We start from the raw sequence: 15,702 nt of genomic DNA on the forward strand, positions 1-15,702 counted from the left end.
AAAGAAGAATGATTAAATGTATCCTTCAACCAGTGCACATATTGATTGCAGGCATTTATTAGAAAAATACAAATATTGACATTTATTAACAAACATTAAAGAAACTGTTTACACGGTATTAGAATACCCGCTCCAGTATTTCTCCAATATTTTCTAAATATTCAGGGGAAGCAGGATCAGGCAGCGTTCACCCAATTACAAGCCATGTTTTTCCAGATTAAAGGCAGACACTGTACATGGTTTGCAAATGTGCTTTGAATGATTCCAGCCTAGCCTACTTCTAGTCTCTCACAGTCATAAACTAACACATTGATGTATTGAACTATTTTCTCCAGTAGCTTTACAGCTCAGTAGTCAGTACACAGACACGGTAGTCCAGGATATGACTCATAACATCAATAACTTTATAGGAACTACACAAATCAATGTACAGTATGTCATGCAAACACTAGGGTTTAATAAATTACCTGAAGTAAGTAGACCTGCTTGATACAGGCCTAGGGGCAGGTATTTGAGATACACTTGATTTAGCTTGTAGATTGCATTATCGGCACTATTGGTTCCATTGTTTAGCAAACTAAATCAATCAATACACCTGAAGTATTTGAAAGCGTCTTATATGTATTTGACCCAGCCCTGGACTGGAAATAGCCTTCCACATTTGAATATCATGGGAGATTAGCATAGTCTCACGTCAGATAGCACGACGAGTGTCGCGTAGGAGTGACACGATCTGATGGAAGACAATAGGGAGATCAGAGCACTAGCTCAATATGAGCTAAATATGGTACCTAACACAACCACAGAAAAATAGGGCTAAATGTCAAATCAAATCAAATCAAATTGTATTTGTCACATGTGTCGAATACAACAGGTGTAGACTTTACAGTGAAATGCTTACTTACAAGCCCTTAACCAACAATGCAGTTTTAAGAAAATCCCCCAAAATATAAGAGATAAGAATAACAAATAATGAAAGAGCAGTAGTAAATAACAATAGCGGGGCTATGTACAGGGGGTACCGGTACAGAGTCAACGTGTCAATGTGCGGGGGGCACTGGTGTCGAGGTAATTGAGGTAATTATGTACATGTAGGTAGAGTTATTAAAGTGACTATGCAAATGTGTGGTCGTTTTGAAGTTTTAAATGCTTGCTTATTTGCTATTCAAACATTTGGGATAAATAACTAATGTACTGTAAGAGATACTTTCCATTGCTGGACAGAGATATGAGTTCTGAAATTCTAGTTTAATAAAAAATAGCATGATAATAGGCAGAATCTACCGCACACCCAAAACCGATTAGTGAAGGTGCTGGAGGCAAAATGCAAAACTACAAACTGCAGATGTTTTCCATTTTAAAATTAAAATTAGTAACACCCTTGTGGTGCGTTTGTGTTGAACTCATCCCTAAGCGATATACAAGTAACTGAATTATTTCACTTGAATGGTTATGTGTTAATCAAACAGATTAACAGAACATAATATTTATTAATCCAATCTAATTGCATTTTATTCAATCTATTATTTATTAAGCCATTTTTGTCTCTTCCTCATACTTTGTGTAGGCTACCCCTACCAAAAATAAAATATAATACTATATGAAACATCTGTAATGGAAAGCGAAAGAAGCAGGCAACATCCTCCGATGTCAACAACTACAGACCAGTATCCCTTCTTTCTTTTCTCTCCAAAACTCTTGAACGTGCCGTCCTTGGCCAGCTCTCCTGCTATCTCTCTCAGAATGACCTTCTTGATCCAAATCAGTCAGGTTTCAAGACTAGTCATTCAACTGAGACTGCTCTTCTCTGTGTCACGGAGGCGCTCCGCACTGCTAAAGCTAACTCTCTCTCCTCTGGCTCTCATCCTTCTAGGACCTATCGGCTGCCTTTGATACTGTGAACCATTCATATCCTCCTCTCCACCCTCTCCGAGCTGGCATCTCCGGTGCGGCCCACGCTTGGATTGCGTCCTACCTGACAGGTCGCTCCTACCAGGTGGCGTGGCGAGAATCTGTCTCCGCCACACGTTGCTCTCACCACTGGTGTCCCCAGGGCTCTGTTCTAGGCCCTCTCCTATTCTCGCTATACACCAAGTCACTTGGCTCTCGTCATATCCTCACATGGTCTTCCTATCATTGCTATGCAGACGACACACAATTAATCTTTTCCTTTCCCCCCTCGATAACCAGGTGGTGAATCGCATCTCTGCATGTCTGGCAGACATATCAGTGTGGATGACGGATCACCACCTCAAGCTGAACCTCGGCAAGACGGAGCTGCTCTTCCTCCCGGGGAAGGACTGCCCGTTCCATGATCTCGCCATCACGGTTGACAACTCCATTGTGTCCTCCTCCCAGAGTGCTAAGAACCTTGGCGTGATCCTGGACAACACCCTGTCGTTCTCAACTAACATCAAGGCGGTGACCCGTTCCTGTAGGTTCATGCTCTACAACATTCGCAGAGTACGACCCTGCCTCACGCAGGAAGCGGCGCAGGTCCTAATCCAGGCACTGTTGTCATCTCCCGTCTGGATTACTGCAACTCGCTGTTGGCTGGGCTCCCTGCCTGTGCCATTAAACCCCTACAACTCATCCAGAACGCCGCAGCCCGTCTGGTGTTCAACTCTTCCCAAGTTCTCTCACGTCACCCCGCCTCCTCCGCTCTCTCCACTGGCTTCCAGTTGAAGCTCGCATCCGCTACAAGACCATGGTGCTTGCCTACGGAGCTGTGAGGGGAACGGGCACCTCCGTACCTTCAGGCTCTGATCAGGCCCTACACCCAAACAAGGGCACTGCGTTCATCCACCTCTGGCCTGCTCGCCTCCCTACCTCTGAGGAAGTACAGTTCCCGCTCAGCCCAGTCAAAACTGTTCGCTGCTCTGGCACCCCAATGGTGGAACAAACTCCCTCACGACGCCAGGTCAGCGGAGTCAACACCACCTACCGAGACCCTGAAACCCATCCTTGGAAACCCCACCTCTTTAAGGAATACCTAGGATAGGATAAAGTAATCCTTCTAACCCCCCCCCTTAAAAGAGTTAGATGCACTATTGTAAAGTGGTTGTTCCACTGGATATCATAAGGTGAATGCACCAATTTGTAAGTCGCTCTGGATAAGAGCGTCTGCTAAATGACTTAAATGTAAAAATGTAAATGTAAATGTAGTCCAAGTTCATCTACTTCATTCACATGGCAGAATACAATAGAACTCTGAATTGCGTGAATAAAACAAAATATAGAAAACAAAAAACCCACATGCATTATACATGTATAGGGAACTGTTTTTGTAGCCTAAGTTTAGGTCAAGCATATGTCCGTGCTATCTCTGTGCACCACACAGGAAGACAGTGTCAGGGGGAAATGATTGCACGGTGTGAGAAGGATGTAATGTTTATTATGTCTGTGACATGTTGAATGATCTGATCAGTAGCTAAGTGAAGAAGTTGTTTTTTGACTTAAGGACTGTGGAACAGTAACACCTTGGTTTACAGCAAGACTATATAGTATTTGTTTGTTTTGGAGAGAGGGAAGGAGAGAGAACGAGGGAGTAGAGTGTAAAGAGAGCGAAAGAGAGGGAGAGGGAAGGAGAGGGTGTGTTTGAGAGGTAAGGGTGACAGGAAGAAACTTGAGAGAGAGAGAGAGAAGTCCAACACAGCTACTGAAACATGTCAGCTGTTGGTTAAGGGGGGCTGAAGAAGAAAAATAGTTAATAGGGAAGAGGTGTGAGAGACAGAGAGGCAGGGTCAGGGTGTATGCATGCCAGCACGATGGAGAGACCCTCCTGTCTTCCACGGAGCAGCAAGATGAACAGCTACATCACCAACGCCATCTCTGACTTCTTCTTCAAGTATGAGACCCCCCGCCAGGTGCTGGTGCAGAACAGGAGAGTGGGGGTCGTGTGCCGATTGATTCAGCTGGGGGTCCTGGCTTACATCATCGGGTAAGACTCTTTTAAAGGATTATGTTATTTACCGGGACTCTACTGGCATGCAAACTTAGAGTGGAGCGTGGTGAGCATGTGAGTTAGTGTGTGAGCTTGTCTGTTGCAAGTTTCAGCAAGACTGAGTAATTTCTCGACTGCAAAATGCATGACCCAGCTTTCGTTATTTACACTCAATGGCTTGTTTGTTGAAATGTCAAAATGTGTTGTGTGTAGTAGAGATCTTTACAAAGTAAAACAATACAAAGTAAAACGCTACAGATATCACGAGATATCTGACCAAATTAGGAAGTGATATTTAAAGATGCAGTCTGGGATCTTGAGCACTGACAAATTTGTAACATATAGTACAAATTGCAAAGCAAAAATGTATACATAACATATACGAAATGGATGATATAGCACACAATTGTGCACAATGTTCGGGGACAGTTTTTGCTTGTGAGCGCTACTTTTTTTACTTACTGGCTGAAATTATACAAAACCTTTAGAGCACCACTATATGTAAGGATGATGACTTCATAATGCAAATATAACTATTTGTTTGGCATACAGGAGGGATGTATGTATGGAACTATCTTGTGGATGGATCTAGTGACATCTGTTCTAATTCAGGTTTGATATTTAGGGTGATGAGAGTTGAGTTTTAATGACCAGGGTTGGTGGAGTAACAGATTACATGTCCATTACATGTACATTAAAACATTTAAAAACTCTAATCTGTTACATTACTAGCAAAAATATTGTAATCAGATTACTTCTAGCGTTACTTTTAATTTCAGAAAGCATGTTTGTGAAAAAAATGTCTTGACATCTTTCTGCTCTCACTGACATTCAAATCAGCATTGAAAAAAGGCACGTTTAAGTTTGTTCCGCCTGAGCAAGTCTGACCACAAGTCAAAGACCACTCTGATGACACATCAAATACGTTTGATGGATTGCAGGAAAAGAGCAGAAATAGGTTTTTGTAGGCTACAGTCCAAGCTATGTCTTCCAATGTTGCGACTGCTATCAGCCTCCAAAGATTATCCAACTTGGATAAACGTTTGGAGGTAAGGGAGTGGCCGAAATTGACACAATTGTTACCCGGAGGAAAATTGGGGAGGGTCATATTTCTTTCAATTTCAGTCAGTGGGAGAGTTTAGTATTTTTTGATTTAGTCCAGGGAGGGTCATGTAATTTGTAATCAATTAACAAACCTAACACAGTCGTAAATATATGCGCTGGCGGTAGCACTATAGGTTCAGGGGTGTGTCAGAAATATTTTTGCAATCTTTACATTCAGAAATGATCTTTACAGTGCTTGGTGGTGGTGGTGCGAAAGGGCTGGGTTTTAATGATTAAACCAGTTGTGGGTGTGTCGAGGCTTAGCCCCTCACTGGCCGATATGTGGTTGCTTCAAGTTGTGTATTTATGATATTTTATGTATGTATTGCCATGGAATCAACTCCAATTCAAATGTTAGTCCCGTTATAGTTTGTTAAACAGCTTACAGAAATGAAATAACAAAATGTATCTTTGCCATCTTTGCAAAATATGTTAACTTGAACCTGTTTGCAGTCAACATTGTTCTAAGTAATTGCATGGCTTCAATGTGGAAATATACAGCCTACATAGCATTCTCACTGATATAGGGGCTCGGCCTACTGTATATTGCATTATGGCTGAGCATGGACATGCCAAACGGTGTCAATAAGCAAGGTAAAATGAATTATTGATAAGGCCTAAAAACAGAGCAAATAATTCTAATCAAATTCTTAACAAAACAACAACTTGTTTTAAATCGGCTATGTCTAAATAGACTTACTGGCACCATCATTGATCCCTATGGGCATATAATAGGGTATTAAAACAAGGCAGACTAAGCACATYCAAACTTTTCACAAATATCCAATATAAAGAGAAAGGGAGAATATCCACTCACCGTTATACTTTTCCCTTCAGAAATAAATCATACCCCTTGACTTTTTCCACATTTTGTCGCTTTACAGCCTTATTCTAAAAACATTTTTTTTTTTWWTTCTCAGCAATCTACACACAATACCCCATAATGACAAAGTGAAAGCTTATTTACATAAGTATTCAGACCCTTTGCTTTGAGAGTCGATATTGAGCTCAGGTGCATCCTGTTTCCATTGATCATCCTTGAGATGTTTCTACAACTTGATTATAGTCCACCTGTGGTAAATTCAATTGATTGGACATGATTTGGAAAGGCACAMACCTGTCTATATAAGGTCCCACATTTGACAGTGCATGTCAGAGCAAAATCCAAGCCATGAAGTCGAAGGAATTGTCCGTAGAGCTCCGAGACAAGATTGTGTCGAGGCACAGATCTGGGGAAGCGTACCAAAACATTTTTCAGCAGCAGGCACTGGGAGACTAGTCAGGAACGAGACAAAGATTAACGGAGCAAAGTACAGAGAGATCCTTGATGAAAAACTGCTCCAGAGTGCTCAGGACCTCAGACTGGGACGAAGGTTCACCTTCCAACAGGACAACAACCCTAAGCACACAGCCAAGACAACGCAGGGTGCTTCGGGACAAGTCTCTGAATGTCCTTGAGTGGCCCAGCCAGAGCCCGAATTTGAACCTGATCAAGCATTTCTGGAAAAACCTGAAAATAACTGTGCAGCAACGCTCCCCATCCAACTGAACAGAGCTTGAGAGGATCTGCAGAGAGGAATGAGAGAACCTCCCCAAATACATGTGTGACAAACTTGTAGCATCATACCCAAGAAGACTCGAGGCAGTAATCGCTGCCAAAGGTGCTTTAACAAAGTACTGAGTAAAGGGTCTGAATACTTAAATAAATGTGATATTTCAGTGTTTTATTTTATTGTGTGTAGATTGATGAGGGAAAAAAACGATTTAATCAATTTTAGAATAAGGCGTAACAAAATGTGGAAAAAGTCAAGGGGTCTGAATACTTTCTTAATGCACTGTACATATTGGAACCATCTTACAGATCACATTCACATCTCCAGAAGTTGCATTGCATGTGCTCCATGGACGTTCTTACCATAAAACCAGGACATTGTGATTCATTCTAATTTTGGTTTTAATCAAATTAAATAAAAAAAACAAGCTATCTGTTAATTTTTTTCAACAACAACAATACATTTATGTAAAATATAATGATTTCATAAAATCACCAGGATACAATAGGCTAGACACATTGGTGTTGATCCAGCCTTCATTAAATTAGGCCTAGGGTAAGGGTAGCCTACGGAGGAATTTTGGTTTTAAAAATGGGAAATGGCAACAAGCAATTGTTACAGGAAAATAACTTCTAAATACGATGTTTACCGGTACTCACCACAGTTCTCATGTAATTTCCTGATGGGCATGGACACATGTAGCCTACATCATGGAGGGGGTTTTATGCACCTCCAAAGCATGGCTAAAATTATGTAGGCCTGCCAACAATAGATAGACAAAAAGGGAAAGTCAGCTTACTGTTTTGTATCTTCAGGGCTCCACCTCGTCCCGATGCGTTGTCCATTATTTCCAAGGTGTTTATCCCTTACTTAAATAATAATTAAACCAAAAATGCCTTATTAGGCTATACAGTCATTCTACAGTACCTTTTAAATCACTTTTAGAAATATGAGTTTGTCCAGTCTTTGGTTTGAGGATCATGCAGTGAGCTTTGCATGCCTAGTTTGTTAATTTAGCCTAGCAGATGCTCTTATATTCCCATGCCCTAATCACAGTCAACAAAAAATCTATTTTGTAACAACAATATCATGGAATAGAATAAATTAGAAAATGATCGTTTCCGTAATAAAAAAAAGCTAGTTCTACAAGTGCATATAGGCCTACCTACCTATACCTATATATGCAGCTACTGTGTTAAAAACAAATGGCTTTTTATCGAATTCATGTTCTGTTGTGGTATTAAACGATTCTGCTCGTCTCCATTCATGTAAAATTGTGTAGAAGTGCATGAAATGCATTTAYTCAAGGTTATTTTTCCTCGGACCGCAAATAAGATGATAGATTCATGCATTGCTTTTATTATCATGGTGATATTTTCACCGCTAACCTTGTCAGCGGCAGAATGTGCATCCACACGCTGGCTACTTTGTCATGTAGGCTAATGCTTACAAAACGAAGAACAGTTTCTAAAACCACAAATCTAAAGCATCTGGTCTGTCCTAAGAGTGAGGGTAAACGTTAGGCATGTTCTCTGCTATCCACTTTATGTTGTAATTATTATTTTAGGTATTGTGGAGGGTCAATTTGACGTCTGCAGTGGCCATAAAGCATTTATTGCGATGCGGCCTCCGCATAAATTAGGGCATTCATACTTCTTGTGCTTCGCAGGAACAGAGCAGAGCTGTTGTGAAGGAAGTTGTCAAGGAAGTGAGTTTGTGTTTATACAGGACCTCMCGGCCCCAGGACCTCCCTCGTTTGACATTATCGATCATAGTCTGCTGCTGGAAAAACGTATATGTTATGGATTTACACCCCCTGTTATATTGTGGATAAAGAGTTACCTGTCTAACAGAACACAGAGGTTGTTCCTTAATGGAAGCCTCTCCAACATAATCYAGGTAGAATCAGGAATTCCCCAGGGCAGCTGTCTAGGCCTCTTACTTTTWAAAATCTTTACTAACGACATGCCACTGGCTTTGAGTAAAGCCATTGTGTCTATGTATGCAAATGACTCAACACTATACAAGTCAGCTACTACAGCGACTGAAATGACTGCAACACTTAACAAAGAGCTGCAGTTAGTTTCAGAATGGGTGRCAAGGAATAAGTTATTCCTAAATATTTCAAAAAACTAAAAGCATTGTATTTGGGACAAATCATTCAATAAACCCTAAATCTTGTAAAAAATAATGTGGAAACTGAGCAATTTGAGGTGACTAAACTGCTTGGAGTAACCTGGATTGTAAACTGCCGTGGTCAAAACATATTGCCACAGTAGATAAGATGGGGAGAAGTCTGTCCATAATAAAGCGCTGCTCTATATTCTTAACAACACTATCAACAAGGCAGGTCCTACAGGCTCCAGTTTTGTCGCACCTGGACTACTTTTCAGTCGTGTGGTCAGGTGGCACAAAGAGGGACTTAGGAAAATTGCAATTGGCTCAGAACAGGGCAGCACGGCTGGCCCTTGGATGTACACAGAGAGCTAATGTTAATAATATGCATGTCAATCTCTCCTGGCTCAAAGTGGAGGAGAGATTGACTTCATCACTACTTGTGAGAGGTATTGACACGTTGAAAGCACYGAGCTGTCTGTTTAAACAACAGCTCAGACACCCATGCATACCCCACAAGACATGCCACCAGAGGTATCTTCASAGTTCCCAAGTCCAGAACAGACTATGGGAGGCGCACAGTATGTCCATGACTTCATGGAACTCTATTCCACATCAGGTAATTGATGCAAGCAGTAGAATCAGATTTTWAAAAACAGATAAAAATACACCTTATGGAACAGTGGGGACTGTGAAGCAACACAAACATAGGCACAGACACATGCATATACACACATCMTAACATACTCACTATTTTTWATTTAAAAAAATGTATTTCACCTTTATTTAACCTGGTAGGCCAGTTGAGAACAAGTTCTCATTTACAAATGCGACCTGGCCAAGATAAAGCAAAGCAGTGCGACAAAAACAACAACACAGAGTTACACATAAACAAAGGTACAGTCAATAACACAATAGAAAAATCKTATGTACAGTGTGTGCAACTATACACACGTACACATGGATTTTGTTTTKTAGATATGTGGTAATGGAGTAACGGCCTGAGGGCACACACTTAGTGTGTTGTGAAATCTGATATGAATGTATTGTAATGTTTTAAAATTGTGTAACTGCCTTAMTTTTGTCGGACCTCAGGAAGCAGCTAATGGGAACCCATAATAAAGACAAATACAAATACCTACCGTCAACCAATCATGTCAGTGTGGAGCTATACAGAACCTTCCACATTGTTCATTTTTTTTGGAGGAGCACGGCAATGTGGTATGGAGCTCAATTTGGCCTCTGCATGCCTCGGAGGCTCCGCAACTACRTCACACCGTCCTTATGGTGCCTCCAACCATATTTTYGGATCAAGCATAAAAGCCTATTTATTTTTTAACTCAAAGCAATGAGCCCAATCAGTCCTCTATGACAGCAAAATCATAAACARTAGAGTAGGCGAATTAGTCCTTCGTTTTGGGGTTATGCTTAGGTATAGCAATTTGGCTAATCTGTATTTCCAAATTTCAAAGTCCTGTTTTTGAAGATTAAGGGGTATTAAATTGGAATGACTTAAAATCTGGTAGAGTTTTTAGCCTAGTCATATTAGTATCTGTAGTAGAATGGAATAGGTTAGAAATAGTCTACATAACCAACCCATAAAGTAAAATGCAACATCCATTTATGGCCAGCTATGTAAACTCTAACATTAATTTATCCTGCAATAGATGTTCAATTGGTAATACAMATTTTTGTCTTCTGCTAATGCCTCTTAACTAGGTTGACGTTTATTGGGACGAGTCTTGTTCTTAAGGCAGAACTGAGTGATTTTCAGCTGCAAATCCCAAATTTGCTGAATTGTAAAAAACKATTTATTGGGTTGCTTTTTGGTCTYAATAATTTAGGGTTAGGTATTAGGGTTAGCAGTGTGGTTAAGGTTAGGGCTATTTAAGGTTAGGATTAGGCATAAGAGCTAGCTATGTGGTAAGGTTAAGGTTAGGTTTAAAAATCAGATTTTATGACTTTGTGGCTGTTCCAACTACTAACCTTAAGGGAAAAGTAATCTAAAAGTAACTGAAAGTAATCAAGTAATCAGGTTGCGTTGCTGAGTTTGGGTAATCCAGAAGTTACGTTACTGAYTAACATTTTGGACAGGTAACTAGTAACTGTAATGGATTACATTTAGAAAGTAATCTAGTGTACCCAACCTAATGACTTGATTTTTTTTAGTAGGTTGATCAGCTTTAATATTGCGCATAGATTGTTGCTTCCATCAATGTAATTGTCTGCATCATTTACAATCCCCCATATATTTTTGGGGTGAATATATCTATATATATATACATACATCCACATATATACAGTGAGCTCCAAAATTACTGGCACCCCTGACTGGCAATGYACAAATAATACTTTAAAAAATATATATAAACAATATAATTACAGAGATAAACTCAAAATACCAACATGTGAGAAATTACTGTACTTTATTAATGTTTCAATGGAAGCCACCAAAATCCTACAATTATTTAATGCAAAATAAATTTGACCAAAATCAAGGTTTCATAATTATTGGCACTCCTCATTTAGTACTTAGTGCAACCACCTCTGGCAAGGATAACAGCATGGAGTCCTTTCCTGTAATGTTTGACAAGGTTAAGGAACACATTTGGAGGGATTTTGGACCATTCCTCTAAGCAGATCCTTTCAAGATCCTTCACATTCTTAGGTTTGCGCTTATCAACTGCCCTCTTCAACTCAGTTCACAAGTATTCGATTGGATTGAGGTCCGGCGACTGAGATAGCCATGGCAGAACATTGATTTTGTTGTCACAGAACCATTTCTGTGTGGATCTTGAGGTATGTGTTGGGTCATTGTCATGTTGGAAAGTCCACCTACGGCCAAGTCCCAGCCTTCTGGCAGAGTGAACCAGATTGTCAGCCAAAATTGCCTGATATTTGGTTGAATTCATTATGTCATCAATCTTAACCAGTGCCCCTGGACCTCTGGAATTAAAACAGCCCAAAAAACATCACTGACCCACCAAGGCCTGCAATTCTTTCACAGTGATTCTTGGGGATTTTGTTGCTTCTCTCACCATCCTCCTCCCTATCCTGGGGGGCAAAATGCATTTGCGTCCTCTACCTGTGAGGTTTTCAACTGTTCCATATCTTTTTTTATAATTGCCCTGACAGTGCTCAGTGGTATATTCAATCGTTTATGGATCTTCTTGTAGCCATTACCAGATTTATGAAGGTCTACAACCATCTGTCTCTTTTGAACTGCCAGTTCTTTTGTTTTCTTCATGATGTTGGATGACAAAGRGATATTGCATGCGTGTTACCTCATTTTTATACCCTAGTGAAACAATAAGTGATGTAATGGCTCAATATAGTTCCTTAAGACTTAGATAAACTTAAATAAGTGGAATTTAATTCCTGGTTTAATTTTGGTAGATGTTATTTACAATAATCTTTAAGGGTGMCATTAATTGTGAAACCTTGATTTGGAGGACATACATTTTTTATTAAATCAATAAACTATTTTGGTGAGTTCCATTGAAACATTAATAAATAACACTATTTCTCACATGTTGGTATATTGAGTTTACGTCTATAATTATATTGTTTATATTTTTAAAGTATTGTTTGTGCATTGCCAGCCAGGAGTGCCAGTAATTTTGGAGCCCACTCTGTATACATATAAACATTCATACATATACACATACGTATATATACATACATACACATACATATTTATATACATATATGCACATACACTTTAAAAAAATATATACCTTCCTTTATTATTCCCCGCAAACCCTACCACCCTTCTCCTAATTGGAGTAAACTAATAAACAATAACACTTACAATTGAAGTCAGAAGTTTACATACACCTTAGCCTAATACATTTAAACTACATTTTTCACAATTCCTGGCATTTAATTCAAGTAAAAATTCCCTGTTTTAGGTCAGTTAGGATCACCACTTTATTTTACGAAGGTGAAATGTCAGAATAAAAGTAGAGAGAATTATTTATTTCAGCTTTTATTTCTTTCATCACATTCCCAGTGGGTCAGAAGTTTACATACACTCAATTAGTATTTGGTAGCATTGCCTTTAAATTGTTTAACTTGGGTCAAACATTTCGGGTAGCCTTCCTCAAGCTTCCCACAATAAGTTTGGTGAATTTTGGCCCACTCCTCCTGACAGAGCTGGTGTAGCTGATTCAGGTTTGTAGGCCTCCTTGCTCACACACGCTTTTTTTCAGTTCTGCCCACCAATTTTCTATGCGATTGAGGTCAGGGCTTGTGATGGCCATTCCAATACCTTGACTTTGTTGTCCTTAAGCCATTTTGCCACACTTTGGAAGTATGCTTGGGGTCATTGTCCATTTGGAAGACCCATTTGCGACCAAGCTTTAACTTCCTGACTGAGTCTTGAGATGTTTGCTTCAATATATTCACATACTTTTCTTACCTCATGATGCCATCTATTTTGTGAAGTGCACCATTCCCTCCTGCAGCATAGCACCCCCACAACATGATGCTGCTACCCCGTGCTTCACGGTTGGATGGTGTTCTTCGGCTTGCAAGCCTCCCCCTTTTTCCTCCAAACATAATGATGGTCATTATGGCAAAACAGTTCTATTTTTGTTACATCAGACCAGAGGACATTTCTCCAAAAAAGTACGATCTTTGTCCCATGTGCAGTTGCAACCATAGTCTGGCTTTTTTATGGCGTTTTTTGAGCAGTGGCTTCTTCCTTGCTGACGCGCCTTTCAGGTTATTTCGATATAGGACTCGTTTTACTGTGGATATAGGTACTTTTGTACCTGTTCCTCCAGCATCTTTACAAGGTTCTTTGCTGTTGTTCTGGGATTGATTTGCACTTTCGCACCAAAGTACGTTCTACTCTAGGAGACAGAACGCGTCTCCTCCTGAGCGGTATGATGGCTGCGTGGTCAAATGGTGTTTATCCTTGCGTACTATGTTTGTACAGATGAACGGGGTCCTCTAGGCGTTTGGACATTGCTCCCAAGCATGAACCAGACTTGTGGAGGTCTACAATTGTTTTCTTTCCTGGTCTTGGCTGATTTCTTTTGATTTCCCATGATGTCAAGCAAAGGGCACTGAGTTTGAAGGTAGGCTTGAAAATCATCCACAGGTACACCTCCAATTGACTCAAATGATGTCAATTAGCCTATCAGAAGCTTCTAAAGCCATGACATCATTTTCTGGAATTGTCCAAGCTGTTCAAAGGCACAGTCAACTTAGTGTATGTAAACTTCTGACCCACTGGAATTGTGATACAGTGAATTATAAGTGAAATAATCTGTCTGTAAACAATTGTTSGAAAAATTACTTGTAGATGTCCTAACCGACTTGCCAAAAYTATAGTTTGTTATCAAGAAATTTGTGGAGTGGTTGAAAAATAGTTTTAATGACTCCAACCTAAGTGTATGTAAACTTCTRACTTCAACTGTAGGTTTCTACTTCCAGCTTATACATACTATTCACTTTTTGCATACAGGATGAATAGATGTAAACAGGAACTTTCTTGTGAGTGGCTGTTGTGGCAGCTGAATAATTATCTGGAGGAATAGTGAAGAATGATGGAACAGCAGCTGGCATGTTATACTGTATACTGTGAGCATATAAGGAGCAAGGAGCTAGAGATTAGCTACAGCTAAAGACATCCCTCTTATCACCAGTCTTGGGTAATGCAACATTACTGCATATTGGGAAACTTGTTCACATAGATAGTCACATTGCACCAATCCTCTCCTTAGCTTGCAGACTTGCTACCACATGTAGGTTTGCAAATAGTGTGATGAATCAGTGTTGTGGTAGGCGGATTAATTCTTTGGACTTTCATGTTGTACTTCGTACTTTCTTACTGGATAAGCACCAAAAGACAGACTGTGTTATGTCTCAACAAAACAAATGATTTGTTTACACTTTGTGTGTGCATGTGTGTGTGTATATGCGTGTGTGTGTGCGTGCCTGCGTGTGTGTGTGTGTTTTGTGTGTCTGTATACATCTTCAGGCATCTGAACTTTAGGAGCTACAGGATAAGAACAGGCTGAGGCATATGCTCACACAGATAACAATCAATTATGGGTAAACTCACAGCTACACTGCTATTTCTCAGAGATTTTCCTCCTTGAGATAATGCCAGAAAGGCATGTGACATTTCAAAAGTTCATTCTCTGTTGAAAACACATTAGAGAAACTTAAATGCGCTCGGCTTGGCAGATTCAGTCATACCAGAATTATAATACCTCATAAGTTTGTTCTTTCTTTACATCCTAAAGACATTCCCCTACCGTTGGGCCCTTGAGCAAGGCCCTTAACCCCATGCTCTCCATCCAGGGACGCTGCACTGCAGCTTGACCCTGTGCTTGTCTAAACYATATGTGTTATGTGTGCTGTCTGGGGTTGGGGGGCGATTAGGAACCTGTCCAGGACTCTCTTAAATCAGAGCCCTACTGGCTTTGACAGCTCAGAGATAAAAAGATTACTGGGCCTTTCAGCACCTGATCATATTTTACATTTTACATTAACATTTCAATTTGACCTCTGCATGCCTCCGGAGGCTCTGCAATTGCATCGCACCATTCATACGGTGCCACCGGCAACATTTTCGGATCAAGCATAAATTGGCTTCTATCCAGAGCGACTTACAGTAGTGAATGCATACATTTTCGTACTGGTCTCCAGTGGGAATCAAACCCACAACCCTGGCATTGCAAGTGCCATGCTCTACCAACTGAGCCACAAAGGATCAGACAGCTATGGGCCTTAATAGAAGAAGTGTGACTCAAAAGAAATCTCTCTGAAAAACACAGTGTGCTCAGCAAGATCCACAAAGCCAATCACACATCAAAAAGATCTGTCGCATGGTCTCTCTCTCTCTCTCTCTCTCTCTCTCTCTCTCTCTCTCTCTCTCTCTCTCAAGAGAGAGGAGATGAGAGAGGAGAGAGAGAGAGAGACGAGACGAGAGGAGAGAGAGAGATGGAGAGAGAGAGAACGAGAGAGAGAAGA

The 15,702-nt window shown here is 40.3% G+C and overlaps 1 protein-coding gene across 3 annotated transcripts in view; it reads left to right on the top strand.

Annotated features, from left to right (window-relative positions):
• Positions 1 to 3,438: 3,438 nt before the first annotated feature.
• The window catches only part of p2rx1 (purinergic receptor P2X, ligand-gated ion channel, 1), a 43,395-nt gene continuing 31,131 nt past the window's right edge, over positions 3,439 to 15,702 (top strand). For all 3 annotated transcript variants that reach the window (XR_002879525.3, XM_024012133.3, XM_024012134.3), the window contains exon 1: positions 3,439 to 3,940. Coding sequence is in view for 2 of the 3 variants with exons in the window: in XM_024012133.3 (XP_023867901.1) it covers positions 3,753 to 3,940 (188 nt within the window). In the remaining variant the exon portion in view is untranslated. The remainder of the gene's footprint in view (positions 3,941 to 15,702) is intronic.

Source organism: Salvelinus sp. IW2-2015, linkage group LG20 (genome assembly GCF_002910315.2).
Source record: "Salvelinus sp. IW2-2015 linkage group LG20, ASM291031v2, whole genome shotgun sequence".
NCBI classification, from domain to species: Eukaryota; Metazoa; Chordata; class Actinopteri; order Salmoniformes; family Salmonidae; genus Salvelinus; species Salvelinus sp. IW2-2015.